A 26,310-nucleotide genomic window follows, 5' to 3' on the forward strand; every position below is an offset into this window, starting at 1 on the left:
ATATTCCTCGTATTGTCAGACAAGAGTCTCCCTGGGAGAAAGCCCGCTTGGTCTTTATGGATTTCTTCTACCAGTACCTTTTTTAGCCTTTTAGCCATAATAACAGCAAAAATTTTGTAATCCACATTGAGCAATGATATAGGGCAGTAGTTCTTAAGCTGTGTCTCTTCAGACTCTGTTTTTGGTATAAGTGTAATATATGCTTCCTTCCACGACCATCTTTGAGAATTCCTGGAGTACAGGCGAAGTCCCGGCAGACTGGAGGAGGGCAAATGTTGTCCCTATTTTCAAAAAGGGGAAAAGAGAGGACCTAAATAATTACCGCCTCGTCAGTCTGACATCAATACCAGGGAAGATTCTGGAGCAGATCATTAAGCAAACAGTCTGTGAGCACCTAGAAAGGAATGCTGTGATCACGAATAGTCAGCATGGATTTCTGAAAAATAAGTCATGTCAGACTAACCTGATCTCGTTTTTTGACAGAATTACAAGCCTGGTAGATGAAGGGAACGCAGTGGATGTAGCCTACCTTGATTTCAGCAAGGCATTTGACAAGGTGCCCCATGATATTCTTATAAAAAAGCTGGTAAAATGAGGTCTTGACTATGCTACCACTCAGTGGATTTGTAACTGGCTGACTGACCGAACCCAAAGGGTGCTCATCAATGGTTCCTCTTCATCTGGAGAAGAGTGACTAGTGGGGTGCCACAGGGTTCTGTCTTGGGTACATGTAAAAAGTACATGTGAAAAGGATCTAGGAGTCTTGGTTGACCACAAACTTGACATGAGCCAACAGTGTGACACAGCAGCTAAAAAAGCCAATGCAATTCTGGGCTGCATCAATAGGAGTATTGCATCTAGATCAAGGGAAGTAATAGTGCCACTGTATTCTGCTCTGGTCAGACCTCACCTGGAGTACTGTGTCCAGTTCTGGGCACCACAGTTCAAGAAGGACACTGACAAACTGGAACGGGTCCAGAGGAGGGCAACCAAAATGGTCAAAGGCCTGGAAACGATGCCTTATGAGGAACGGCTAAGGGAGCTGGGCATGTTTAGCCTGGAGAAGAGGAGGTTAAGGGGTGATATGATAGCCATGTTCAAATATATAAAAGGATGTCACATAGAGGAGGGAGAAAGGTTGTTTTCTGCTGCTCCAGAGAAGCGGACACGGAGCAATGGATCCAAACTACAAGAAAGAAGATTCCACCTAAACATTAGGAAGAACTTCCTGACAGTAAGAGCTGTTTGACAGTGGAATTTGCTGCCAAGGAGTGTGGTGGAGTCTCCTTCTTTGGAGGTCTTTAAGCAGAGGCTTGACAACCATATGTCAGGAGTGCTCTGATGGTGTTTCCTGCTTGGCAGGGGGTTGGACTCGATGGCCCTTGTGGTCTCTTCCAACTCTAGGATTCCATGATTCTAAGAGGCCGTCTCTGTAGCAAAAGCCTAAGGGGGCAAAGGAAGGCTGCTCACGGCACTTCCTTGGAGATCAGACACAACTCAGGCAATCTGCAGTGAGGGCTCTGGAGGGTTCCCCTGCCCCAACTCCGCCATGGGTTCTCCCAATCTCCTCCAGAGCAGCAGCTCTGAGGAAGGGGTGCTGAAGCCATACACAGCATCCTGAACAGCTCTTTGCACACCAAATGCAGCATCTTATCACCACCAGTAACACTCAGGCTTGGAGTCAACAAGCTCTCCTGGAAGAGAAGTGCTTGCTCATTTCAGCTGAATCAGTTTCCAAAGAAGCTGCCAAAATAACCTGGAAAGCTGGACAAGTTGCCAAATGAGAAACAAACCCAAGGCCATCTTCTCACCATTAGAGCTGGTTGGCAGCCCTCAACACTGGAAGGTGCTAGTCCAGGACCACTGGATGTGGAAAGGAAGCCAGAGGAAGCACTTGGCCAGGTAAGGCCATCAAAGAGGCAGGAAACGAAGACCCTGAGCAAGAACAGTGACAGCAGCAGCATCTACCAAAAGGCCAGAAGGCACAAATATTCTCCACTGGGGAACAGGAAACCAAACATCTGTTCCAGCCTTCAGTTAGAATGTGTGGGGGTGGGTAGGTAGGTTGGACGGTATGTATAGATGCAGAATAAAAAAGCAGCCATAAATATCTTTATCAAGGCATCTTAAAATGAAACTTGGAGGGAACCATCTGTGCCCTAATTCACAATTTGCATGCCTCACAGGACTGTCTTGCAGCTCTTTATAACTCACAGGGATTCACAGGGACTCTCACACATGCACCAACCCCTCCAAAAACAACAACTGCTAAGCACACTTGTGGCCTGTTTTATGGCACTTCCTGGTGTACTAACTGTTTTGGGTCCTTCAAAATTCAGTCTTAAATGAAGAAGGGAAGCCACCAGGACCCATGAACATCAGCAATTCAAACTCGACCAGAGGGTCTGATGACTTCCTAGTTCAAGTTATTCTAATTGCAGAAAACGCCACAATCACCAAGAGGCTTGTGGCAGGCAGTTCAGGATGACTGATATACTGCAGGAGAGGGGTTATGGGCTGTATGGGGAGGGGCACGTCCTGCTCCTGTTGGGGGTTATTGTCCACTTTTGGTCGTCGTCGTCCCCCCCCCCCCCCCGCTCTCAGCTCTCACCTGTGGCTCCTGGAAGGTGTCTGCATGTGACAGAGGTCACAATTCCAAGAACGGCCTAGGGAACACAGTGGGACTTAGGGAGGCAAGCAAGCAAGCAAGCAAGCAAGCACCATGTTGATGATCTTGGGAGAGTCTGGATCAGGGCAGATTGTGCCCAGCTGTGACCCCCTCAGTGCACAATTAAAAGAGGTTCCACACAGATTAGAAACTGTTACTGAAGAAAAGTGTGCGCGTGTGTGTGCTCACCCCCCCCCCCCGCACAAGGGGAGAGCTCCCCTTTCACGTCCGCAGCACAGACTTGCTCAAGAGGAGTCCGGAGCAGGACCCAGGAGTTCTGTCTCTCCTCTCCCCTCCCCATCACACCATGCGCATTGGAGCGCACGAGACGCCGCAGAGAACAACCATCTGTGTGCAGGGAGAGAAAAGACCAAGTATTTGCAAGGGGAAGGGGGGGGCACTCAAAGGAGGCAAGAGGGTCCTCGGTCTGAACAAATGGCAGGGAGAATCTGGAAGACCAGAACCGAATGAGGCCAAAGGAGACCCACTTCGGCCAGCATCCTGCATCTCCCCATGGCAAATCCCTGGACACGAGGGCAGCAGAGGCGCGGGCAGGCGGCCCTTTGCGCAGTCGCCTCTCCTCCCATGAGCGTGGCGACGCTGCTCAGGATCGCACCATTGAAAAAGAGCAGGAGAAATGGGCGCCAGATCTGCGTTGCTCGACCAGAGGACCAAGGAGGAGGCCTCACCGAGTCGCGGGGACGCGGAGCCCTCGCAGATCACCGGGGAAAGCAGCTCTCCGAGCACAGGCGAACGAGGAGCCCCGAGTGGTGGCCTCACTTCGAGGAGCGCCTGTTGCTGCGGAAGGAAGGGGCTGCATCCCCCGCCGCCGCCTCGCTTCCTTCCAGGAGACCCCCTCGGGCGCCCGGAGCAGACCAAGACCTGCCCGCCCCCCCCCGCCCGGCCCGGCCCGGCCCTACCTGGGCGGCTGCTCCCCGCCGGCGCCTCCGAGCCCGCCCGGCCTGCCACTCCGCGTCGCGCTCCACGCCCGGCAGCTGCGCGGGGGCGCGCGGCGGCCCGGCTGAGCGCGCCCCGGAGCCGCCGCCGCCGCTCGCTGGCGAGTCCCTCCGAGAGCCCAGGGAAGGGCGGCTTCCCCCAAACACGACGGGGACCGAAAAGAGCACAGCAGAGCGCGCGCCCCGGAGGACTTGCTTGGCGGGGGGGGGGGTCTATGGGGCATCAGTGGCATGCAGAATTCTGCCCGCCCCTCACCCCGTTTGCTCCAGACTTAGCCTCTGGGGAGAAGGAGCCTCGTCGGCAGGAGCCTAAGCCCCGGCCCAGCAGGGGGCGCCCTCGCTCCGTCCTACGGAAAGCGCGTTGGACTAGATGACGCTCGAGGTCGCCTTCCAAGGCTACCATTCTGTGGTTGACCTACGCCCCTGCCTTCCCAGCCCCCCAAGTTGACTTCCTGTGGGCCTGTGCTGAGAAATGGAAGCAAGCTTTAGGTAGAGGGGGCCAAGCTAGGGGGATGAAGAGAAGCCGGGAGAACCAGCCTGAGGCCTGAATTAGCGGGGGGGGGGTGTTTCCCCGTTACTTGATAAATCATTCAGAGATATTTGTGCCTGAGAGTGGGGTCTCCGCAGTGTCCCGCAAATTGCAGGTGTGCCCTGCAATTTAAAATCCATTCTGGGACTCAATCCGGCTCCTGTGGCAGTTTATTTCTTGGGGTCAAATCCCAAAAAAAGCTCAACAACTTGAATCCCCCAAAAGTGTTCAGCAACTTTGGGGTAAAATCGTAAAAAAAGCTCAACAACTGCAAACCTAAAAAAACTCAACAATTTTGGTCTGCCCTCACTCATGTTCACGTAATCAAAAGTTTGGGCACCCCTGCTTTAGGACAACTGGGTCCTAGTCAGCCGCACGCCCGGGCACAGTGCCATGACACCTGGCTTGAGAGCAGTACATGTGAAAAGGATCTAGGAGTCTTGGTTGACCACAAACTTGACATGAGCCAACAGCGTGACGCGGCAGCTAAAAAAGCCAATGCAATTCTGGGCTGCATCAATAGGAGTATTGCATCTAGATCAAGGGAAGTAATAGTGCCACTGTATTCTGCTCTGGTCAGACCTCACCTGGAGTACTGTGTCCAGTTCTGGGCATCACAGTTCAAGAAGGACACTGACAAACTGGAACGTGTCCAGGGGAGGGCAACCAAAATGGTCAAAGGCCTGGAAACGATGCCTTATGAGGAACGGCTAAGGGAGCTGGGCATGTTTAGCCTGGAGAAGAGGAGGTTAAGGGGAGATATGATAGCTATGTTCAAATATATAAAAGGATGTCACATAGAGGAGGGAGAAAGGTTGTTTTCTGCTGTTCCAGAGAAGCGGACACGGAGCAATGGTTCCAAACTACAAGAAAAAAGATTCCACCTAAACATTAGGAAGAACTTCCTGACAGTGAGAGCTGTTTGACAGTGGAATTTGCTGCCAAGGAGTGTGGTGGAGTCTCCTTCTTTGGAGGTCTTTAAGCAGAGGCTTGACAACCATATGTCAGGAGTGCTCTGATGGTGTTTCCTGCTTGGCAGGGGGTTGGACTCGATGGCCCTTGTGGTCTCTTCCAACTCTGTGATTCTATGATTCTATGGATCTTGCAGAACTTGGAGCCGGTGGTGCACGGGGAATGAACCAAGTTAGGTTGGGGGCAGGAGATAGGGCAGGCCTGAACCAAACTGTGCGGAGAAAGAAGCCCTGCCCTCTGAAAACAGACGCTTGGCCACTTCTCCCTGACTTGCTGGATTTCTACAAGAAGGGACCTTTCCCCTCTTGCACAGGGGAGCATTTAGGTGGAGGCCCAGGGAACCTCTTCCAGTTGAGCCCAAGGCCTCGTGCTGCTCGTGAAAGTGGGGGGGGTGTGGTCTCTGTGGATAGCAGGGGAGACATTCCCACCCCATTTCTGCAGATTTTGGGACTGGCTTTGTTTTTAAGGGTAGCTGGGAGAAAGAATCTTTGTTTGCGTAGCACAAAATCCCCAGCACACACCAAACTCCACAAAGGGGTTTGTTTAATTGTCCGTTGCTCTGGCCTCCTCCGAGCGCTTCTCTTGCTCACTTTGCACAGAGAAGGCTTGAGGCCACCCCACATTCAGCCCTTCGGCACAAGGCAGAGGCCCCCACCCAGGGGCCAAGCTAAGGCGGGAAGGGAAGTCGAGGCAGTGTCTCTGGCCAGACTGTCCAAGGGAAACGCTTTCTTCCTGAGGCAAGGATCCCTGTCTGTCCATCCGTCCTTCAGCCTGTGTTCCCAAGAGGCGGCTCGGGGTCACCTGCCCTCCCTTCCACGAGGGCCATGGCCAGAGATCATGGGGTGATAGAGTGGACAGGCCAGGAGAGGAAGGGGGAACCTCCTCCTGCCCTTTTTGTGAAGTCCAAGTGAGGCAGGCGAGCCTCTTTATTCAGAGAAAACATGTTCTAAAAGTGTTTCTGTTGGTTTATAAGGCATAGGGTCTTCCAAAGGAGAGTTGCTTTCCGTCTCCCAGCCAGGCCCCACTTCCCTGCCTCTTCCCTGAGTCACGCCTTGAGGTTCTGCGCAATCCAGCCCCGCACGGCTGTCACTCGGGCGTAGACCCCCGGGAAGTAAGGGCGGGCACAGCCGTAGCCCCAGCTGGTGATGCCCGCCAGGAACCACCTTCCCGAAGCCTCTTTGCAGGCCAGGGGGCCGCCAGCATCACCCTGCAGAGGAGGGAGAAGGCACTGAGTGTCCTTGGGAGCAGGGACGGGGCTCCGGGGCAAGGGGACCCCCCAGGCCCTGCAAACTGCCTTCTCTCCCTCCTCCCCTCTCATAAGCACCCCCAGCTCCAGCCATTTCTGGCCAGCTGTGGGCTTCCCTCCCATCCCACCTGATGCAGCCAGGGCTGAGGGGGAGGTGGTGTGGGCCCTCCGGGAGGGGTGCCCAAGACTCACAGAGCAGCTGTCAACAGACCCCTGCAGGAACCCGGCGCAGACCATCCGGCTGCTGATCTGGACGGGGTAGAAGCGGCGGCAGTCCTGCTCCGCGATGAGGTTGACGGCCGCCTTCTGCAGCTGCCTCGCCATCAGCCCTGCAAGGGAGGGCAGAGTGGAACTGGGCTTCCCGGCAGCGAGAGGGGGCAGGAGACTCACAGCAAGGAAGGCCCAGGGCCCAATCCTGCCCTTTGCCTGTGGGCACCCCATAGAGCCAGCCAGCTGATCTGAGGCTGCTTGGCTGCCTGGGTTTTGAGGGAAGCCAGAGTGGTCCGAGGGCCAGAGCTGCCTCTTTGGGGCGCTCCCCCACCCAGCCAGGAAGAGCTTCCCTCCTACCTCCCTCCTTGGTGGAGCCCCAGCCGGTGATGACGCAGCGGGCGCCCTGGCCGAAGAGGTGGGCGTGGTCTGGCAGGCAGATAGGCTTGACGGTGCTGGTGAAGCTCAGCGGGGAGGCCAGCTCCAGCAGCGCCACATCGTAATCCAGTGTGTAGATGTTGTAGAAGGGGTGCTTGTGGATCTGGAACACCTTCTCCACCCGCCCGTCCAGGCCGCTCAGGAAGGGTGTCCCCAGGATGGCCACCCACATCTTGGGGTCGCTGTAGCTGAGAAGGATGGTGCACCTGGGACCCTTGGCCAGCCCAAGGCCTGCCCCGTCTCCCCAATCTCCAGGGAAAAGGGGGGCAGGGCTGGCCCAAGACATTTTGGCACCTGAGGAGAATCACCCAGTGGCTCCCTCCACTTCCCAGCCAGGAGTAAAGATCTACATCAGGAACAAGGGTGGGAGGAGACCAGCAGCCCCTCCCCTTCACCTTGGTGCATTCCTTGAAGACTGCAGCTGCTGCCCCAATGGATCCTGCCACCTGAGGCAGTTGCCTCATCTCACCTCTTGAATGCACTGGCCTTGCTTGGCGGCTCACAGGAAAGGGGATGCCTGGGATCCAAAGGGAGGGAGGTCTGGCAGTGCCCTCCTGTGCTATGAAAACATTGCTGGCTTGGGGAGGCACAGAGGATAGGGTCCTCTTCTTCACCAGCAAGGAGCTTGTTCCTGGAGCAGGGGAGCAATGGCTGCAGAAAGACCCCCTCCTCCCCGACTCACATGCCACCTCTCCCCACCCCCAGCGCTCATCCCAGCCCCCCAACTCACACATCGAAGCAGTGGGCAGCCGAGAGAAGCCAGCGGTCAGCCACCACCACCGCCCCACACTTGTGCTCCTTCCTCCGCAGCCACAGGCTCGCTTGCCACGGCCACTCCCCTCGTGCTGCGCCACTGCCCCCCACGATCTTGCTGAAGGCCAAAGCTGAGGTTGAGCCACAGTCTAGGTGGGTGGGAAGAGAAGCAGGCTGAGAGGACACCCTTGTGAGCCCCCTGCCACGTTGCTTGCCCCCCACACCGTCTGGTTGGGGGTGAGCAGAGCTAAATGTAGACTAGGGGAGAGGGGAGGTCACTTACTGCAGTTGGCCTCGTCCCTGCCGTTGCTGCAGTCCATGACGCCGTCACATTCGGGGTTCGCTTTCCCAATGCAGACTTTGCCAGAGCACTTGAAGGTGGATGGGGTGCAGGGCACAGCTGGGGGCAGGGAGGGTGGGGAGCAAGTTAATGGGGGAGTTGAGACCCTCCACCCTCTTGGCCTGCACAGGGGTCCCCCAGCTCGCTGGGCACAGCTGTGTGGGCCACAAAAGGGCTGGGCACAGTGACAGGCCCAGCCCAAAGGAGAGGCTTCCCAGTGGGGCAGAGGCCATGTTTAGTCTCTCACAGCAAGAAAGATGACCCCTGCAGTGTCCTGCACCCCCTGCCTTGGAGGGCATCAGCCTTCACCTGGCACCCTGCTGATAATCACAATAATTTATTATTTATATGTTCAGCCTCTGCCCATTTGTGTCCTCGCCATGTACCTGCGAACTGGGTGGCTCTCGGGGTGTTGGTTGGTGGCCTGGTTGTGCTGGGGGTGACCCTGAGGCTGGCCTGGGTGGTCCTTTGACTAGCCAAAGACAGGCTGGGGGAGGAGGCGGCGGCGCTGCCACTGGTTGTGGCCTTGGTTGTGGTGCTGGATGTGGTCGCGGCCTTGGTTGTGGTGCTGGGGCATGGTGAGATAGTTTCCAGGATCCAGGCCTTGAGCTTGGTGATGCGGGCGTAGACACCGGGTCTCCTGGCCTGCGCACAGCCGACCCCCCAACTGACCAGCCCCGCCAGGTAGAACACGCCTGGCGTCTCCTCACAGGCCAGGGCCCCCCCCGAGTCGCCCTGTGGGGAGAGATGGGAGCAACCAGCTCAGCAAGGGCTAACAAAGCTTCCCAGACAGGAGAAGCTCCCTCTGGAGTCTTACAGGGGTCTCTTCTCAACTCCGCCCTCACCAAGTCCCAGAGGCAAAGTGGCCCCTAGTGTGTCTGGAAAAGAGCCCTGGGGCCCCCAAAGAAGGTCCTTTTAACCAGAGTGGCCCACTCTGCAGGGGGAACGTTACACTTCAAAACGGGCCTTCCAATGAGCACCCAGCTCTGTGATCAGGTGCCCTTTGGAAGCTGAGTGGGAATGGGGCGTCCCAGGCTGGCCACCCTCAGTCACCCTCACCTGACAGGAGTCAACCTTCCCGTCCAGGAACCCAGCACAGATCATCTGCTCTGTCAGGGAGAAGTTGTAGAGGACATTGCAGGTTTTCTGGTCAATTATTCCCACAGAGGCTCTCTGGAGGTTCTCTGGCTTGGAGGCTGCAGGGAGGGGAGGAGCGAAGGTCAGGTCAGGGGGCAGAGCAGTGTCCAGTAGCTCCTGGAGGGAAGTTTCCAGGACACCCATGAAAGGAAGAGGGAAGAAATATGGGGGTGGCCATCTTCAAATATCTGAAGGGCTGCCGCATGGAAGGTGGAGGTGCTTGTTTTCTGCAGCTCTGAAGGGCAGGACTCGAACTCACAGGTTCAGCTTGCAGGGAAGGCAATTCTGACTAAACATTAGGAAGAACTTTTTGAAGACATGAGCTATTTGATGGTGGAGCAGATTCCCTTGGAAGGCGGTGGAGGTTTTTGACCAGGGATCTGTCAGGGATGCTTGAGTTGAGATTCTTGCACTGCAAGGGGCTGGACTAGTGGCATGCCTCAGAACCTCTTCCAACTCTACAATTCTGTGAAACAGCCCGGTTAGACTGCTCCTGCACATGGAGGATCCACATACAAAAGTGCATGTGTTGTTTTTAAAGCTGAACGTTCTGGAATATCCCTTCCCTACTAGCTCAGCAGCCTGATTTGCATGCAGAAAGGTTCAGTCGTGGAAGGAAGGGACCCTGAGGGTCATCTAGTGCAATTCTGTGCAATGAAGGAATCTTTTGCCCAATATGCGGCTCAAACCCATGAACCTGAGATTCAGAGTCTCACGCTCCACCCACTGAGCTATTTGTCCTCTGCAGCATCTCCAAGCGGGGTTTGGAAAAGGCTCCCTGCTTGAAACTGCTGCTACCAGTCAGTGTAGACTGCAGGGAGCTAGATGGATCCAACGGCCTGCCTCCTTGGCTCCTGCGCTGCCTGCAAGGGGGAGGGGGAAGTGCTTACCATTGCCTTCCTGGAGGCTCCCCCAGCCGGAGATCATGCACTTCCTGCCCACGGGGAACTTGTGGACGGCCAGAGGGAGGCAGATGGGCTGGATGACCTTGCCGAAGGGGAGGGGGCGCTCCAGCTCCAGGACGGCCACGTCAAAGTCCAGCAGGGCCGGGTTGTAGGAGGGGTGCAGCACCACCTGCCTTACGCTCACCTTCACAGAGCTGCTGTCTGCCGCCGACAGCCAGGTGGTGCCTGCAAAGGCTGTCAGGTACTCCACCTTGGTGCTACCAGCAGGAGCAGAAACGAGACACAGGCGCAGACATACCATTAGTGGCGGCCAGGCCAGGGGCAGGTGGGTGAATGGGGGGGGGCTCATCTCTGGGGGTCACCATGCCCACAAAGGGGTCTCTCCCGCACCCAGCTCCTTCCTCTCCTCCTGAGTCACAACAGCCTGTCAGTCAGTAATCAGCCAGTTCAAAGTTGGAGAGAACTCTTTCTTTGCAAAAACACAACCTCCACAGACTTGGCTGAGCAGGATCCCAGTGGTCTCACTGCATGAAAATCAGTTGCCAAGACTGAAAGTCCCCACAGCTTTCAAGCAATTGGAAATTGCCCACTAAGCCGCCTCCGCCCAACCCAGGACCCTCTTGCTGTGGGTGGAATTTCTCCTGCTTCTGGGGAAATGGGTGGTTTGGTGTCCCCCAGTGCCAACTGATAGTGCGGATTGGTGACATCAATTGCCCTTAAGGTGCCACACTAAGCTACAACCATTACGGCACCTGAGTCCCCATTTGCAGAAGTTCCCAGGATCCATTTCCCAATTTCAGAGAGCGGAGGGCGCTGATTGGAAAGTGGGGCACCCTTCTTCCTCCTTTTAAGCAGAGAGTGGGCAGGCATGGAATCCCAGAACCGTAGAGCTGGAAGGGACCCTGCTCCTCTATGCCAACCCCCTGCAATGTAGGAAGAGGCAACTGTCCCAAACGGGGATCAAACCTGCAACCTTAGTGTTGTCTGGGATTCTTTAGCTGCAGTTCCTACATTGCAGGGGGTTAGCCTGGGTGGCTCCTGGGGGTCCCCTTCGAACTCTACAATTTGGACCTGAGGCAACCACCTTTCTCCCTACTTACTGGTTGAAGCAGTGGGCAGCTGAAAGGAGCCACCGTTCCCCGATGATGGTGGCCCCACAGAAGTGGTGCAGCCCCTCCTTCAGGCTGACCTGCCAGGGGACCTCCCCGCGAGAGGCATCCAGGCCCCCCACAATCTTGATGGGCTTGGAGAAGCTGGGCCGGCGGCCGCACTCTGCACAAAGAAAAAGATGGGTGAGCTTGTGACGGCTGTGCCCCAAGCCCCAGGAGGAGTCCAGTTGGGCCCTGTGCAGGGCAGGGGGCTTTCTACCTTGGGGCCGTGGTACCGTGGCAGCTGGCCTGCCCCCAGCTGTGGTGGGGCTGGGTAGGGGTTTGCCAGTGGTGGTGGTGGTGCCCTTGGTGGACACCAGAGGCAGGAGGGTGGTGGAGGCCATCAAGGGGAGGGTGAGGCCTGGTGGGGCCGTGAACGTGGCCATGGTGTCGTGGATCCAGTTCCGCAGCCTGGTGACCCGGGCATAGACCCCTGGGCGCTTAGCCTCCGCACAGCCAATGCCCCAGCTGACGATTCCGGCCAGGAAGAAGCGGCCTGAGGGCTCCTCACAGACCAGTGGGCCCCCAGAATCCCCCTGTAGGTGAGAAGAGGAGAGAAGAAGGGCACTGTGGCATGCCAGAGGCCTCCTCCCGGAGCTCCCCCTGCAGCCAGACACGTCCTCTCCCAGAGGCTGCTTCTGGCCATACCTGGCAGGAGTCAACCTTGCCCTCCAGGTAGCCGGCACACAGCATCCGGTCGGTGAGGGCGTTGCTGTACAGGCTGGCACATAGTGTCTGGTCCAACAACTCCACCACGGCCTTCTGCAGCAGCTCTGGCTTCACCACTGAGGAGAGAGGGAAGGTGGAGCCCAGTGGCAAGGCCTGAGGGCAATTCAGGTGGACACATCCTGACAGGGACTCCTCCTGCCAGTTCCAGGCACCCTGAGCTCTCCAGGGCAGGGCAGCTGAGGGGCAGGCACTGAACTGAATGGCTATGGGGTTGTTGAATTGCATTCCACACAGGTCCCACTATCAGTATGCACAGCATTCTCACGAAATCATTTGCTAGGTCTGCGTTTGCATAACAAGGCAATGATTTTCATCAGTTCCTATGGGTTCATTTCTAATTTTGACCCAAAAATTATTAGAAAACGCAGGAGGAAATCCTGAAACTTTGCAAAAGGCAAACAAGCAGGAAATGCTCTCTTTAAATCCACACCATGTTTTCTGATGGAATGGCTGCTGTGGACAAGCAAAACAAAAGAAGTCAGGATTCTTTAAGGCTGCTTGTTTCCTTGAAGTACAAAATGCAGCTCTGGCTGTTTGGATATTTGAATCCACAGCTTGTATGGTGAGGTTTTGGTATGAATTTGTCACGTTTGGACAAGGATTTTTTTTACTTTTTTTTTTGTCTGAAGGAGAGTTTGGATAACTGGACCTGTGTGTAATTCTTCTGATGAACTTGCTGCTGCTCTTCTTTTCAAAATGTTGCTGTGCTTTCCCTTATAGTAATTGCAATGTCTGTTCACTCGCTTTTTAAAATGCTGCTGCTATTGCGAGCTCCACATTTCTTGCTGGGAAAGGAGAAGAACAATCTTAAACCAAACCAAATCTGTGCTAAGGGTTGGCTGGTATCTCAGGATTAACAGAGAAAATGGGGGTGCTCAGTTCCTCCTGCCCCAAACAATGTTCCTTTGGGTGAAGCTGGCCAGGGGCAACGAGAGGGAAGAGGAGGTGGGGAAGGGGGTGGAGCAGCAGCAACCTCAACCTTTGTGCAGAAAAGCAACCTTAAGGTCCCCACCTGCCCCCCAGTAGGGAGCAGCACACTGAGGGAACAACTGAGGCTGGAGTGCTCAACCACACCAAGGCTCACCTTTACCTCCCTGCCTGTGGCAAAACTACCCACCGTACAATGCAGTCTGTGAAGCCAAGGAGAGCTCCTCCTCAGATGGATCCCTCAGGGGGACAGTTGCCCAATTCAGTGCAGAGCTCAGCCCCTTTTGCCCCCTGTAGTAGCCCTGCCTGAGCCACACCACCCCCATCTCCACAGGAGCCCGGTGAGGTAGGTTCAGCTGAGCCGTGGCCCCCACTCCTCCTTCCACTTTTGCCTCGCCAAAGGTGGTGCTTACAAAAGTCCTCCTTGAGGTAACCCCAGCCGGAGATGGAGCACTTCTTGCCAGAGGGGAAGATATGGCTGGAGGCCGGCAGGCAGGCGGGCTGGACGTACTTGCCGAAGGGCAAAGGCTCAGAGAGCGCCAGCAGCGCCACATCATAGTCGGCCGTGTCTGTGTCATAGGAGGGGTGCTTGAGGATGTGGCTCACACCAGTCTTCACTGCACTGCTCTCGCTGCCGCTCAGCCAGACGGTGCCTGCATGGGCCGTCCAGGTGCCCGGATCCTGGAACCTGTTGGCAGCAGGAGAGCTTCAGGGCACATCAATGGACTCCTTGCACCCTTCCATCTGCCAATAGACTGATATTGATTCAATGGGGAGATTTTGACATGGGCCACTTTGAACAATGGATAGGAGATGGCAGCTCTGGCAGATACTGTGTGGATAAATACAAATATATCTGGAATGTGTTTATTAAAAGCACCATGACTTGTTATTGTTTGAATAGCCACACTTCCCTCACCGGCACAGGCAGAACCTGCCTTCTTGGCTGCTGGACCCACACTCGGTCTCATCTGCTCTGTCCATCGGAGTCTGTCTTTGCATGCAGGGTGAGCCCCTGTCACACCAAAGGCCTGAGACCCAGCAGCTGCCCCACGTGCCACCCACCCACCTCCAGTCTCTTTCCCTAACCCTGCAAGGTTCTCAGCACCAGAGAGCTGCCCACTTGCCACAACCCAGCAAGGCATGGTGCACTCAGTCTCTTGCGGGAGAAGCAAAGAAATGGGTCCGGCCGGGCTTACTCGTTGAAGCAGTGTGCTGCAGACACCAGCCACTTGGCAGCCAGGATTGTGGCCCCACAGAAGTGCTCGTTGTTCTCCCGCAGGCTGACTTGCCAGGGGAACTCCCCCCGAGTGGCCTCCGACCCCCCGACAATCCGGTTAGCTGCCTGCATGGCCGGCCGAGACCCACAGTCTGCAAGAGACAAGGGGGGGGGGGTCAGCAGTCCCCACTCAGGGGTAGAAATGGTCTGCAGTAACTCCAACATGCCACCAGGTGGCAGCAGAATGGTTAAAAAGAGGCTGCAGGTACAATTATCTGCCCCCAGGTGGCAGCAGTAAGCAGAGGGATTCAGAACCCAGAGAAAGAAAATCCTTCACTGGTGAAACTATGGACTACGGCCACCAGCTTGGACGGCTTTCAAAGCGCTGTTCTTAGGTTCATTGATACAAGGAGGTGCCAGCAGCAGGCAGTAAGAAGCATTCTCCTGGAGGGGGAGTCTGTTTCTGAGATGGCAGCTCCCACCTGCCACTTCCAGTGTTCATCTTAACGCCTTCCTTTTTGCACATTTAATTGTTTAATGCAGGGGTCAGCAACCTAAGGCCCATTGGCCAGAAGCAGCCTGCAGAGGTCGTTTGACAGGTCCACGAGCTGCCCGCTCACATGCTGCGCTAAACTGGCACAGCACGGTGCAGGGACTCGCTTCCACGGTGCCGAAAATTGCATCTGCGTATGTGCAGACGCCGAAAATTGTGGGTGCATGTGCTCATGCACGCGCACGATCCAGCCCACAGAGGGATCTCTGCAGGACCAATCTGGCCCAGGCAAGGTAAACCTTGCTGACCCCTGGTTTAATACAACCACCAAAGAGGCCCCTTTGCTTCACCTTTGAAACCACATGGGGGAAATCCCCGCCAGGATATGGAATGAAGAGAGAGACCCAGGGGAGACCACCCCTGGATGGGAATGTCCCAGCACCCCTAGAAGAAGGAGGGGCAAAGGAGGAAGGAGAGGAAGGAGAAGACTAGGACCCACCGCACTCTGCCTCATCGGAGCCGTCCAGGCAGTCACTCTGGTCATCGCACTCCACGTTCTCACGTGGCACACACTGGCCGCTGTGACAGGTGAAGGCTGTCCCTGGGCAGGTGCCTGCAAGGGTGGTAGCAGGATGAGTCCCAGCCTCTTTCCCCCGAGGCAGCTGCTCTTTGGGGAGGGCCAAGGTCCTCGGGGGAGCCCTGTGGAAGCTGGACCTTGCCTTGCCATGGGAATCCCCAAGCAGGTCCTGAGCACAACAGCCTTTTCTCCTGCCTGCTTAAGATGCCCAGCAACTGGCTGTCTGCTTCCCGCAGAGCCAGCATGGCCAGAAGCCATAGATAGCCCCTTCCTCCCCCTCCCCCATGGCTTTGCAGAGAATAAAACTGTTTTGCTCTCTACCCACGTCCTGAGTTCACAAAATGTTAAAAGAAGCCTACCTGATTTCAGTCCTGATCCTGAAGGGGAGTCGCTGCTCAGCCCTGTGAGAGAGAGAGGGGGGGTGAAGAATGGGGGCTGGTCTCCAAAAGCCCAAATGCTCCCCATGGAGGCCACTCCGGCCCAGAACTGGGACCCCTCCTCTCCTGAAATCCCCAGCAAGTCTCTTGAACCCACAGGGCTCTGGACCCATGCCTAACCCTTAGAGTACGTGGCTCCCTGCCCCCCACCCAAATCCTGGGAGCTGTAATTTAAGGGGGCTGGGGTTGTACCTCCATGAGAGGCAAACTGTAGTTCCTGGGTTCCTTTGGGGGACAACGTGTGCTTAAGGGGAGATTATTGGGTTGTCTTGGTTTTTACTTTTATCATGTATTCTGTGTTTTTAGATTGTAACTTTATCTTGTGCACTGCCCTGAGATCAACAAGTCTAGGGCAGTATACAAACATTTAACAATATCATGATGAGGACAGGTGTGTGTGTGTGTGGACAAAGCCCCTGCATTCATTGCCTACACAGAGTGCAAAGATTTTCTAAGCTCCCTCTGGTCCAGCAAGGCCCAACCTTTTGGCTACCATCCAGTGAGGAACCCTCAGCTCTCCCCTCACCTTCCTGGCTGAGATGCAAAAGCTGCCATCTTGCCCCCAGGGTGAGAAGGTTGCAGTGACTGGCAGGAGGAGTAGGAGGCCCCTATCTGAATTTCTGCACTCAGGCAGGGACTGATCTTGCTTGCATCCTAGCCTACCTCACAGGGGGGTGATGAGAAGAAGGCGAGGCCACCTGCATGCCTGCCCTCCCTACCCCTGGACAATGGGCGAGGGATGATGCCAGGCTACCTGTGAGAGAGGCTGCCCAGATGGTGCCGTAGGAGGGCAGAGTGATTCCTCCATTGCCCAGCGCAGCTGCCAGGCCCCTCTCCAGCGCCTGCTCTTCTGCGTCTGGGCTGAGCGGCTGCGAGGAGAACCATAGGCGGAAGTGGACCAGGATGCTGGCATTGCCCTTCCTGCCAAGTGGAGACACAAGCGCAGGAGGTGGGGGCCAGGCTGCTTCCCCTCACCTGCAGCACCAGGGCAGGGCGGGGCAGGGCAGGACACACTTCATGGCTTAGCCTACCTGTATTGCAAGACGGAGCACCTGTCACAGGTCCCTTCCAGGGCTGAGTTCTGAAAGCTGCTTTTAAACTGAGATGGGACAGAAAAGGGGGGGGGGCAAACGGGTGACTGTCATGAACTGGTTGAACGCAGAGGAATGGTGGGAGGAACCAGCTGGGGGAACCCCCAAGAAAGAAGGCCCAGAGCCTGGGGGGGAAGAGGACGAGGTAGAAGAGGGAGAAGACGAGGAAGAGGTAACAGGGCTTTGTGAGCGGGGAGTCTGTGGCAGAGAGGAGTCCAGAATCGGAGGCAGAAGCTGAAACAGGAGAGGAAGGAGGCCAAGAGGCAGGGAGGAGTCTGGCTGGGAAGTCGGGGGGGTGTCTCCCACTCCTGTGCCAACAAGCTCCCCTCCCCGCTGTTCTCCCAGAACAAGAAGAGGCATGAAGAGGGCAGGGGAGAGGTTGGCTGCATGCAGGTAGAGTCTCTGATTGCTTGGGGGAAACCCTGGGGTGGAGGAGGCTTAGATAGATGTGGGGAGATGGGGACCTTTAGCCTCAGCAACCGCTTCATGGGAGCAAGACCTACCAGAGGTGAGCTGCTGTGTTCATTAGGCCTGACACTTCTGTTTTTGCTAAGAGAGCATGAACTCCAGCTTGCTAAGTGTGATTTACAGCTGGCTCCCCACTGTCAGCGAACCTCCCCCCTGCACGCCCAGCAGGAAAAAGTGGTGATATGGCACCCTGTGCAAGGCCAAAATTTGGCGCCCCCACATGGATCTTATCAGTGATTGATGTTTTCAATTTTGTGTTGCCTCGCCTGCAGCCCCCTAAATCCAGTATTGCTCCTGCCTTGAAGGGATCAAAGCCTGCCATGGCCACCCCAAACCCCCAGCTCCTCCAGTGCTTCATCTGCAGAACCACCCACCCACCCACGCCCCACAGGGGCTCTTCTCTCTGCCCTCACCAGCCTCTCCAGGACGGGCGTCAAGGTGCGGCGATAGTTGGAGCTCGGGCACTGCAGGCTGCTCTCATAACGGAGGCCCTGCAGCTCCACCAGGTGATCTGCCAGGAACTCCTGCTTCACCAGGAAGGCTGCAGAGAGGAAGAGGCACAGGGTGGGTTGGTGTAAAAGCACCAGCGTGGGGGGGGGGGCAGAAGCCAGGACAGAAGCACCCCAATCTGCACCTGTTGGACAGGCTGCCAAGCAGCACATAAACATTACAAAATGAATGAAGTACAGTGGACACTTGGGTTGCGATCCATGCTGGAGGCAAGTTTGCAACCCACAGCATTCGCAACCCGCAGGGTCTGCACATGCGCAGGTTGTGATTCGGCGCTTCTGCGCATGTGCGACTGCCAAAACCCAGAAGTAACCCGCTCCAGTACTTCCGGGTTTCAGCGCGTCCATAACCCAAAAAAACACAACCTGAAGCGTCTGTAACCCGAGGTATGACTGTAATGCTAATGAGATATTGCAATGAATTCAGGTGTAAACGCCTGACAAAGAAGGGAAGCAGGGTACACAAATTTAAGGAAGTAAGGCAAGTTTGAGAAATGAATCAAATTTCCGCAGGGATGGACTCACCCATCAGGATCCCACCACAGCTGGCCGTGATGGCACCCAGGAGGATGGAGACCAGGGTCAGCCTGCAGCGGGTGCTGCCTCCCCCAGCAACAGGGCGGCACTTCTCTCCCCCCAGCACTGGTTTCCCAGCAGGGACTACTGGCGGCTCCATGCTTGTCCTGCAGACTGCAGAAGTTCTACATTGGGGGAAGAAAACGGACTAAAATGGCTTTGGCAAGGGATTCTTGATTTCAAGTATTCAGATTTCTGGAAGATTTGGTTAGACACTGTGTCCCTCCCACTTAGGTCCACCTTCCCCTTCCCGTTTTGGACACATGCCAGTAAGACATGTGGAAAGGATCCTGGGGTCTAAAGTGGACCACATGAGTCCACAGGGTGATGCAGCAGCAAAAAAAAGCCCTAACATTACTCTAGGCTGCATACGCAGAATACAGTGGTACCTCGGGTTAAATACTTTATTCATTCTGGAGGTCCGTACTTAACCTGAAACTGTTCTTAACCTGAAGCACCACTTTAGCTAACAGGGCCTCCTGCTACTGCCGCGCCGCCGGAGCAGTTTCTGTTCTCATCCTTAAGCAAAGTTTTTAACCTGAAGCACTATTTCTGGGTTAGCGGAGTCTGTAACCTGAAGCATATGTAACCCGAGGTACCACTGTAGTGTCCAGATCAAGGGAAGTCCTAGTGCCGCTCTATTCTGCCTTGGTCAGACCACGCCTGGAGTCCTGTGTCCAGTTCTGGGCACTACAATTTAAGAAGGATGTTGACAAGCGGGAAGGTGTGCACAGGGAGGGCAACCAAGATGATCAAGGATCTGGAAACCAGGCCTTATGAGGAATGGTTGGAGGAGCTGGGTATGTTTAGCGTAGAGGGGTCTGAGAGGAGATAGGAGAGCAATCTTCAAATATCTAAAGGGCTGTTCCATGGAAGAGGGAGCAAGTTTGTTTTCTGCTGCTCTGGAAGGGAGGACCTGAACTATTGGCTTCAAGTTACAAGAAAGGGATTCTGACTCAATATCAGAAGATGCGGTGCTGACCTGGTTGCATCTCAATGAGCCGCTTGGCGCTCAGCCCTTCGGTTCAGCCCTTCTCTTGTCCCTGGGAGAATCTGCAGGTGCTGCCTGGGGATGGGGAGCCTTGGGATTGGGGCCCCTGACAAGGCAGCCGAGGAACAATTCTCCTTGAGCCATTTCTTGTGGAAAGCAAAGGAGAAATGGAACGAAAGCCGTCCTGATCATTGGCTGCTGCAGCCGTTACTTGGGGCTGAGAATAATTCCCTTCTTCAGAAACTGTGGGGTTGTTATCCTGCACTTTCATTGTGAAAGGGTTGGGGAAATGCTTCTACTTCTGGGAGGATACTGGGATTTCATGGGGGGGCTGCTTTCAACTAAATGACACAGACAACTGCAGTTTGGGACTAATCCTTGGGAGAGCCTCCAACTCCTAGGGGCTGTGGGGGCTTCAGCCCCCACAATAGAATATTTCAGGGAGCTGGGCCCCCCCAAAGTGGATGGGCATTCCTACTCAGATGGTGTGCACACACTGCATCATGTGGGGAGGGGCTTACCTGGGTCCCCACAATATTTTACTCAAGTTGGCACCCCTGCCTCCAACACATGACAAGCTTGCTGGATCAGGCCAAAGGGGGCCCATCCAGCCACCAGCCACAGCAGCCAAATACCCCGAAAGACCTGGAAGTTCAGATGTTACATAAGGACATCAGAAGAGCCTGGCTGCTGGATCAGGCCAAAGGGGGCCTGTCTAGCCCCGTATCCTGTTCTCACAGTGGCTGACCAGGTGCCCAAAGGGAAATCTGCAAGCAGGAGCCAAGCACAAGAGCAACTCTCCCCTCCTGCGGTTTCAGGAGCCCCCCAGAGCCCTCTTCTCCTCCATGAACTTGTCCAGTTCCTCTTTTAAAGACAGCCAGATTGGTGCCATCCTTGTCTCCTGTGGGAGGGAGTTCCAGAGTTTAACACTACGAGGAGAATGGCCTTTTCTTGAGTGTGAGATTGAGGAGCTGTCGGAAATTTGGAAAGCGGACCCTCCTCACCCACAGCTCCCTGCATCTAAGGGGAGGGACCCAATGTGAGATGGGGGGGGATCAGAAGGAATCAGAGCCCCCAGTGGAAACTTGGGGAAGGCTGGGAGGGCATACCCTCCAATGAAACAACATCTGAAGGCAGCCCTGTTTAGGGAGATTTTTAATGTTTTATTGTGTTTTTAATATACTGTAGGGAGCCGCCCAGAGTTGCTGGGGAAACCCAGACAGATGGGCGGGGTATAAGTAATAAATTATTATTTATTATTATTCTTATTAGGGACATCCTATTCCATAACAACAGCAACAATACCCGCCTATCTGACTGGGCTGCCCCAGCCACACCGAGCGGCTTTCAACATATATAAAAACATAATAAGACATTAAACATTTAAAAAACATCTCTAGACAGGGCTGCCTTCAAATGTTTTCTAAAGGTTGTATTATCTCCTTGGCTCAGGGCTCACATAACTAATCATACCCTCCAACATTTCTCTGTTGAAAATAGGGACGTCCTAAGGAAAAGCGGGATATCCCAGGATCAAATCAGAAACCAGGACGGCGTCTGTATATCTGGAATGTCCCTGGAAAATAGGGGCACTTGGAGGGTCTTTGAGGGCAGGCAAATGGAAGCGCTCAAACATCCTCTGGCACCTGCAAAGTAAGCGCAGAGGATCCCTGGGCACCGTCTGGAACTCTGGTAGTGAAACAGCCCTCTCTGTGTGCAGGCCTCTTGGCCTCCCCCAGGTTTAGCTCCATCAGCGCCAGAAGAAAGGCCTCTCTGATTTCTCTGCCCAGCCCTGCCAGGGATCTCCCCAGAGAACAAAGCCTTTGTGGTTTCTGCTTTGTGAGAAGCGGCAGTTTCGGCCAGAGCAGACTGCTTGGCATGTGAAGGCTGGCCAGAGGGCCGGAGTGGGCAGCCCCGCTCTTGCTTTTGCCTCCATCTTCCAGATCTGCCAGGTGGGGCTGGCGATGCCCCTGCAAGGGGCGCTGGAGGCACTTCTTGGCGTACGCTCCCTGAACTGACTGCCAAACAGCCATGGCCCTCCTGGGTTTGGAAAGCCCTTTGGGCAGCAAAGCATCCCTTCATGAAAACCAACTTGCCACTGCCAGGAGGCATGGGAGGTGTCTCTGCACTCAGACCATTTCAGCCACAGTGCCCCCCACTTCCTTGCACAGAGATCTAACCTCTGCAGAGTGGGAGGGACCAACTCCTAGAAGGAGTTCCCAAGGGTCATGTAGTCCAATCCTCTGCAAGGCAATAATCTTTTGTCTCCGCCTAGTATACCTGAAGGAGCATCTTCAGCCCAGCTCTGAGGGCCTTCTGGCAGTTCCCTCCCTGCGAGAAATGAAGCTACAGGGAACCAGGCAGGGGGCCTTCTCAGTGGTGACACCCGCCCTGTGGAATGCCCTCCCATCAGCTGTCAAAGAAATAAACAACTATCTGACTTTTAGAAGACATATGAAGGCAGCCTTGTTTAGGGAAGCTTTTCATGTTTAATGCTTTGTTGCTTTTATATATATTTTGTTGGGAGCCGCCCAGAGTGGCTGAGGAAACGCAGCCAGATAGGCGGGGTATTATTATTATTATTAATAATACCAACAGTAATTGCTCAACGTGGGGATCAAACCCACAACCCTGAGATTAAGAGTTTAATGCTCTACCAACTGAGCCAACTCTTGTCAATGAAGAATCTGTCCAGCAGATTTGCCGTCAAAGCACAGCAAGGGCCATAATAGCTGAGCTTTGATCGTCAGCAGCAGCTCTAGGAAAGGTTGGCAGAGACCCGCCCTGAAGAGCTGCTGCTGCCAGCCTGTGTGGGCAATATTGAGCCTCATAGCCCAGGGGCCTGGCAGCTTTCCATGTTGAAAAAAAAGATAAGGGGGTCGCTAGTAGTTTAACGTGCAAATGACTGTGCCTGCATGCATCCCCACCAGGTGGGATCCCCTGTCCCAATTCATAATCTACAGTCACACCCCAACTCTGGCCTTTTGCCTCCCCTTGCTAAAATTCCTCCTGGCCAGCTATATGGCTCAGTTGCTTTTGCATCAGCACAGCAAGTTTTGTGGACCCTGATCTGTGCTCAGATTCTTCCCCCACGTCCAGGGGCTTCTTCCTGACCCTTCAGGTACTGAGTCCATTACCTTGATGGACTTTACCCTACTAGGTAAGGTAATAGCTCTGGTCCAAGATGAGTCCAGAGTCAGGGTCACAAGGATGTCAGGAGAGCCCTGCAGGAGCAGCAAGCAGCTGGATCAGCCCCAAAGTGGGGTTGGCTGCTCCAGCACCCTATTTTTACACACAGTGGCCACCCGGTGCCCTCCAAGGGGAAGAAGCCCCCAAGCAAGGCCTGAGCGCAGCAAAAAACCCCATGTGTGGCTTGCAAGAATAGATGGAAGGATATTTTGAACTTTTAGAACACTGTGACGTTCAGGAAGGTTTTTGTTTTTAAGTGGTGGGTCTTGGCAGGAAGAGCTGGATATAAAGTCAACCAGCAAACAAACATTGTTTGCAATGAGGCTGACTAGCTTGGCTGCCCTTTTGGAAACTGTCCTGGACTGGAGCAAAGCACCGTCTTTCTCTGTCTCAAAATGTTAGTTTCCTGATTTGCCATCAAGAACAGTAGAGTCTGACGATCCACCCACTGTTCTCTCTTGCAACCATCCTTCAAGCTTTTGGGAAGGTGAGATCCTTCTAAGGCAACGGAAACAATTCCTGGCTTCTGATGAAACGTCTGAAGGCACCACCAACAGCTGGATCAGGCCACAGGAGGCCCCTCTGTTCCCGCACCGTTTTCACAGTCACTGGCCAACCAGTTACCTCTTCTGGGAAGCCCCCAAGAGCAGTAACTCTCCCCCCAGCTACGATTTCCAGAAACTGGGATTCCACTGGCTTTGGCACTTAAGAGTCCTCCTGGCTAGTAGCCACCAATAGCCTTAGGCCCCATGAATCTGTCTGAGTGTCAGAAGTTGGTGGCCATCGTTGCGTGAAGAAAGACTTCCTTTTGCCTGTCCTGAGTCTCCATGCCAGGCATCGTGTCATGCCAGCGGTTCTCCCAGGGTGTGGCACGAGAGGATGGCAAGTGTGACAGGAAGATTCCAGGCCAATCCAAGAAACGCTGAAACTTTTCTGTGTACGACGGTATCAAAATAATTTTGTTTGGCTCTACAGAGAGAAACAGGACCCATGCCTCTTGTCAAAAGCATTGACTATTCTTCCACAGTTCTCCGCAGCATATTGCTGGAAACAAGAATTTCCAATTCTGACAAATATGCAAGGTCAGAGATGAGAAAGGCTTCTTTGTGTTGACAAGAGGAGAGCTTGCTAGTCTCAAATTAGACCTGATATAAGTGAGATTGCCTAGCCAAAGGAAGCTCACACTGAGTTTGTATTCACACTTAAAGCACACCTGTAAGAGGCTGGTTTATAACTGCATTTGGGGAAAGGTTCTTGTTCTTATGTAGCCACATTGGTTTTTACTTTCTGGATGTGCCATGATCATGTTATAAAGAAGTTGCGTTCTAGGTTATAAATCAAGCACTGCTAGTTGATACGCTGGAAAACAAAACTAAGCAGAAATAATTTCTGTGGCGCAAGCAAATTGTTATTCTGAAAGTGGCCCAGAGAGAAAAGTTTGAGAACCACCAGATTCTGAGGCACTTCTCTCCTGCCTCTGCTTCCTCGCCTTTCCTTTCAGCTGAAAAGCCCCCCAAGGTGGCAACTTTTCCTCGAAGGGGAAATCAACCAGAGGTCCTTGCCGTACATTTCTGTCTCTCTTGGGTGCACCGCCCCTCCCCCCACCCCCATGAGCCTCCGCAGCACCCAAGGGTGGTCTTTAAGGGAGTGAGGCAGGGCGCCCTCAGGTCGGGGACTCACCTGCCTGGCCCAGGGCGGTCGTTTCAGCAGAGCTCACCTGGCTGCAGCCACCGGCCATGCTCCATCCGCTCCCCTCTGTCTCTGGCTCTGGAGGGGAGGTTTTGTTGGGCAGGGAAGGTGAGAGGAGGGGGGGAGGGGGAGGGGGAGGGAGGTGTAGGTGGGGGAGCTTAAAGGTACAGGCCAAAAGGAGCAGAGCAGCAGACCCCAGGTGAGGATCCTTCCCTGGCAGCGCCTGGCCACGTGGGGTGCCATCTGCAGAGCCCAAAGTCCATGGGGCTGCTGCAGCTGCTGCTTCCAAAACATCTTTGTTCTCCCGAGCATTGATTATGGAATTTCCCATGCTCAAGGAGGATGGAGGGACAGTTTTCCCTCAAGGGAAGGCTGAAGATTCTTGAGTGCTTCATTTGGGGATAGGGATGGAGTTTGCGAAGGAGGGTGGGGCGGGGAAGGAGCCACTACAGAAGGTCCCAGTTTCAGTCCCCACTGGCATCTCTAGGTCAGGCTGATAAACCCTGGAGAGCCTCTGCCAGTCAAGGAATCCTAGAACTGTGGAGTTGGAAGGGAGCACCAAAGGTCATCCAGTCCAACCCCCTGTGGGCCCCTGTGCTAGCCGCCTTGTTCACTAGTATAAATCAAGCGGCAATTATCCCCGAGGACTGGCGTTTAGCCATCATTATTCCAATATTCAAGAAAGGAAACAGAACTGAGCCAGCTAACTACAGACCAATCAGTCTATTAAGTATTATTAGCAAACTGTACGCTGCTCATTTATGTGATAAATTAGTGGAGTGGATGGAAAGAGAGCATATTCTATCAGAAGCTCAAGCTGGTTTTAGAGCAAAGCGTTCAACTATAGACCAGGCCCTTATCCTTCAACACCTGGCAGACAAATATTCTAGAAAAGGGGGGTCTTTATATGCAGCTTTTGTGGATTTTAAATCGGCTTTTGATCTAATACCAAGGGACAGACTCTGGGAAAAGCTTGGCGCTACAAATATAGATCAACGCTTATTACGCCTTATCCGTGGTTTATACGAAAACACCAGGGTGAGGGTAAGATGCGATCGGTCGGGCCATCTAACTAAAGAAATTCAAACGCACTATGGGGTTAAACAAGGATGTGTCCTCGCGCCAACGCTATTTAATCTCTAGCAGTTAATATGGCGAAAGAAAATGCCCACCCTCCCAAACTGGCAGGTATGCCCCTCCCGGTGCTTCTGTATGCGGACGACGCAGTCCTACTCTCCTTTTCCTGCGTTGGCTTGAGGAAGCTTTTGAGATCACTTGCTGATTATTGTCAAGCGGAACAACTAACAATAAACTACAGCAAATGTAAAATTATGGTGTTTTCAAAAAAAAGAAGGAAACACAATTGGAGAATTAATGGTCAACCTATTGACCAGGTAGCAACTTTCAAATATCTGGGAATAACTTTTCAGGAAAGGGTCTCGTGGCACCAACAGATGAAAAACGCCATTGCCAACGCAGGAAAGGTCAATAAAGCCCTTACAAGATTTTTTTACGGGAAAGGGGGTAAATACGTTCCGGCGGCCTCCCAGGTTTTTGCTGCAAAACTACTTCCACAACTCACTTATGGATCCCAGGGTTGCAGTTTTAAAAATTTTGCGCCTATGGAGGCATTCCAAACAAAATTCTATCGGTGTTTATTGGGGATCCCCCCCTGTGTATCTAATATAGCTGTCCGCTTAGAAGTTGGACAACCACCCGTTAACGCGCGGTTGTGGATTCTAAAGATACACTACTGGTTAAAACTTATTTTTTCCCCAGCCGGTTGGCTCCTTTAACACTCTTAGACACCTTCCATTCTACCTGGAAAGCTTCCCTGTTTGAAAAGATAAGAAGCTTGGGATTCTCCCCGCAGACCTTGATAGCGGCAGGATATGAGAGAGCCAGAAGTCAAGTGTCCCAACGTATTAGGGACATAGAGCTGCAATGTCATATGGGCAAAATGGATAAACATGCCACAATCAGAGACTTTGGGAGAGGGTTCTCACCCGCAAATTATCTGGCTGATTTACAAATACCTAAGTACAGACACTCCTTTACCTTGGCCAGATTTAACGTTCTGCCCTCTGCCCTGCTGCTAGGCAGATATGAGGGCAAA

The 26,310-nt window shown here is 54.1% G+C and overlaps 2 protein-coding genes across 2 annotated transcripts in view; both read right to left on the reverse strand.

Moving 5' to 3' along the window:
• Positions 1-3,609, reverse strand: part of LINGO3 (leucine rich repeat and Ig domain containing 3) — a 63,165-nt gene extending 59,556 nt beyond the window's left edge. The window contains exon 1 of the mRNA XM_081846214.1: positions 3,589-3,609. The gene's annotated coding sequence lies outside the window, so the exon portion shown is untranslated. The remainder of the gene's footprint in view (positions 1-3,588) is intronic.
• Positions 3,610-5,651: 2,042 nt separating this feature from the next.
• TMPRSS9 (transmembrane serine protease 9) lies at positions 5,652-24,765 on the reverse strand. Its single transcript, XM_081846035.1, has 19 exons — positions 24,223-24,765; positions 18,275-18,450; positions 17,654-17,781; positions 16,713-16,780; positions 16,436-16,602; positions 15,604-15,645; positions 15,167-15,280; positions 14,155-14,326; positions 13,369-13,643; positions 11,948-12,084; positions 11,520-11,835; positions 11,252-11,423; positions 10,137-10,408; positions 9,169-9,305; positions 8,496-8,844; positions 8,053-8,169; positions 7,747-7,918; positions 6,939-7,204; positions 5,652-6,700 (listed from the first exon to the last, which is right to left on the reverse strand). The coding sequence occupies exons 1-19, from the start codon at positions 24,504-24,506 to the stop codon at positions 6,171-6,173; spliced, it is 3,894 nt and encodes a 1,297-aa protein (XP_081702161.1). The 5' UTR covers positions 24,507-24,765; the 3' UTR covers positions 5,652-6,170.
• Positions 24,766-26,310: the final 1,545 nt, after the last annotated feature.

The sequence above is a fragment of the Podarcis erhardii genome, assembly GCF_964252035.2.
Source record: "Podarcis erhardii genome assembly, chromosome: 18".
Taxonomy (NCBI): Eukaryota; Metazoa; Chordata; class Lepidosauria; order Squamata; family Lacertidae; genus Podarcis; species Podarcis erhardii.

What these genes read in the sequence shown, in the direction of transcription:
- TMPRSS9 (XM_081846035.1), bottom strand. Translation starts at nt 24,506, where the DNA reads ATGCTCGGGAGAACAAAGATGTTTTGGAAGCAGCAGCTGCAGCAGCCC. An exon ending in GCAGCACACTGCTTCAACGA is followed by an intron (nt 13,644 to 14,154) that starts GTAAGCCCGGCC and finishes TGCTGCCAACAG; the next exon opens with GTTCCAGGATCCGGGCACCT. An exon ending in CACGGTACCACGGCCCCAAG is followed by an intron (nt 11,424 to 11,519) that starts GTAGAAAGCCCC and finishes TTCTTTGTGCAG; the next exon opens with AGTGCGGCCGCCGGCCCAGC.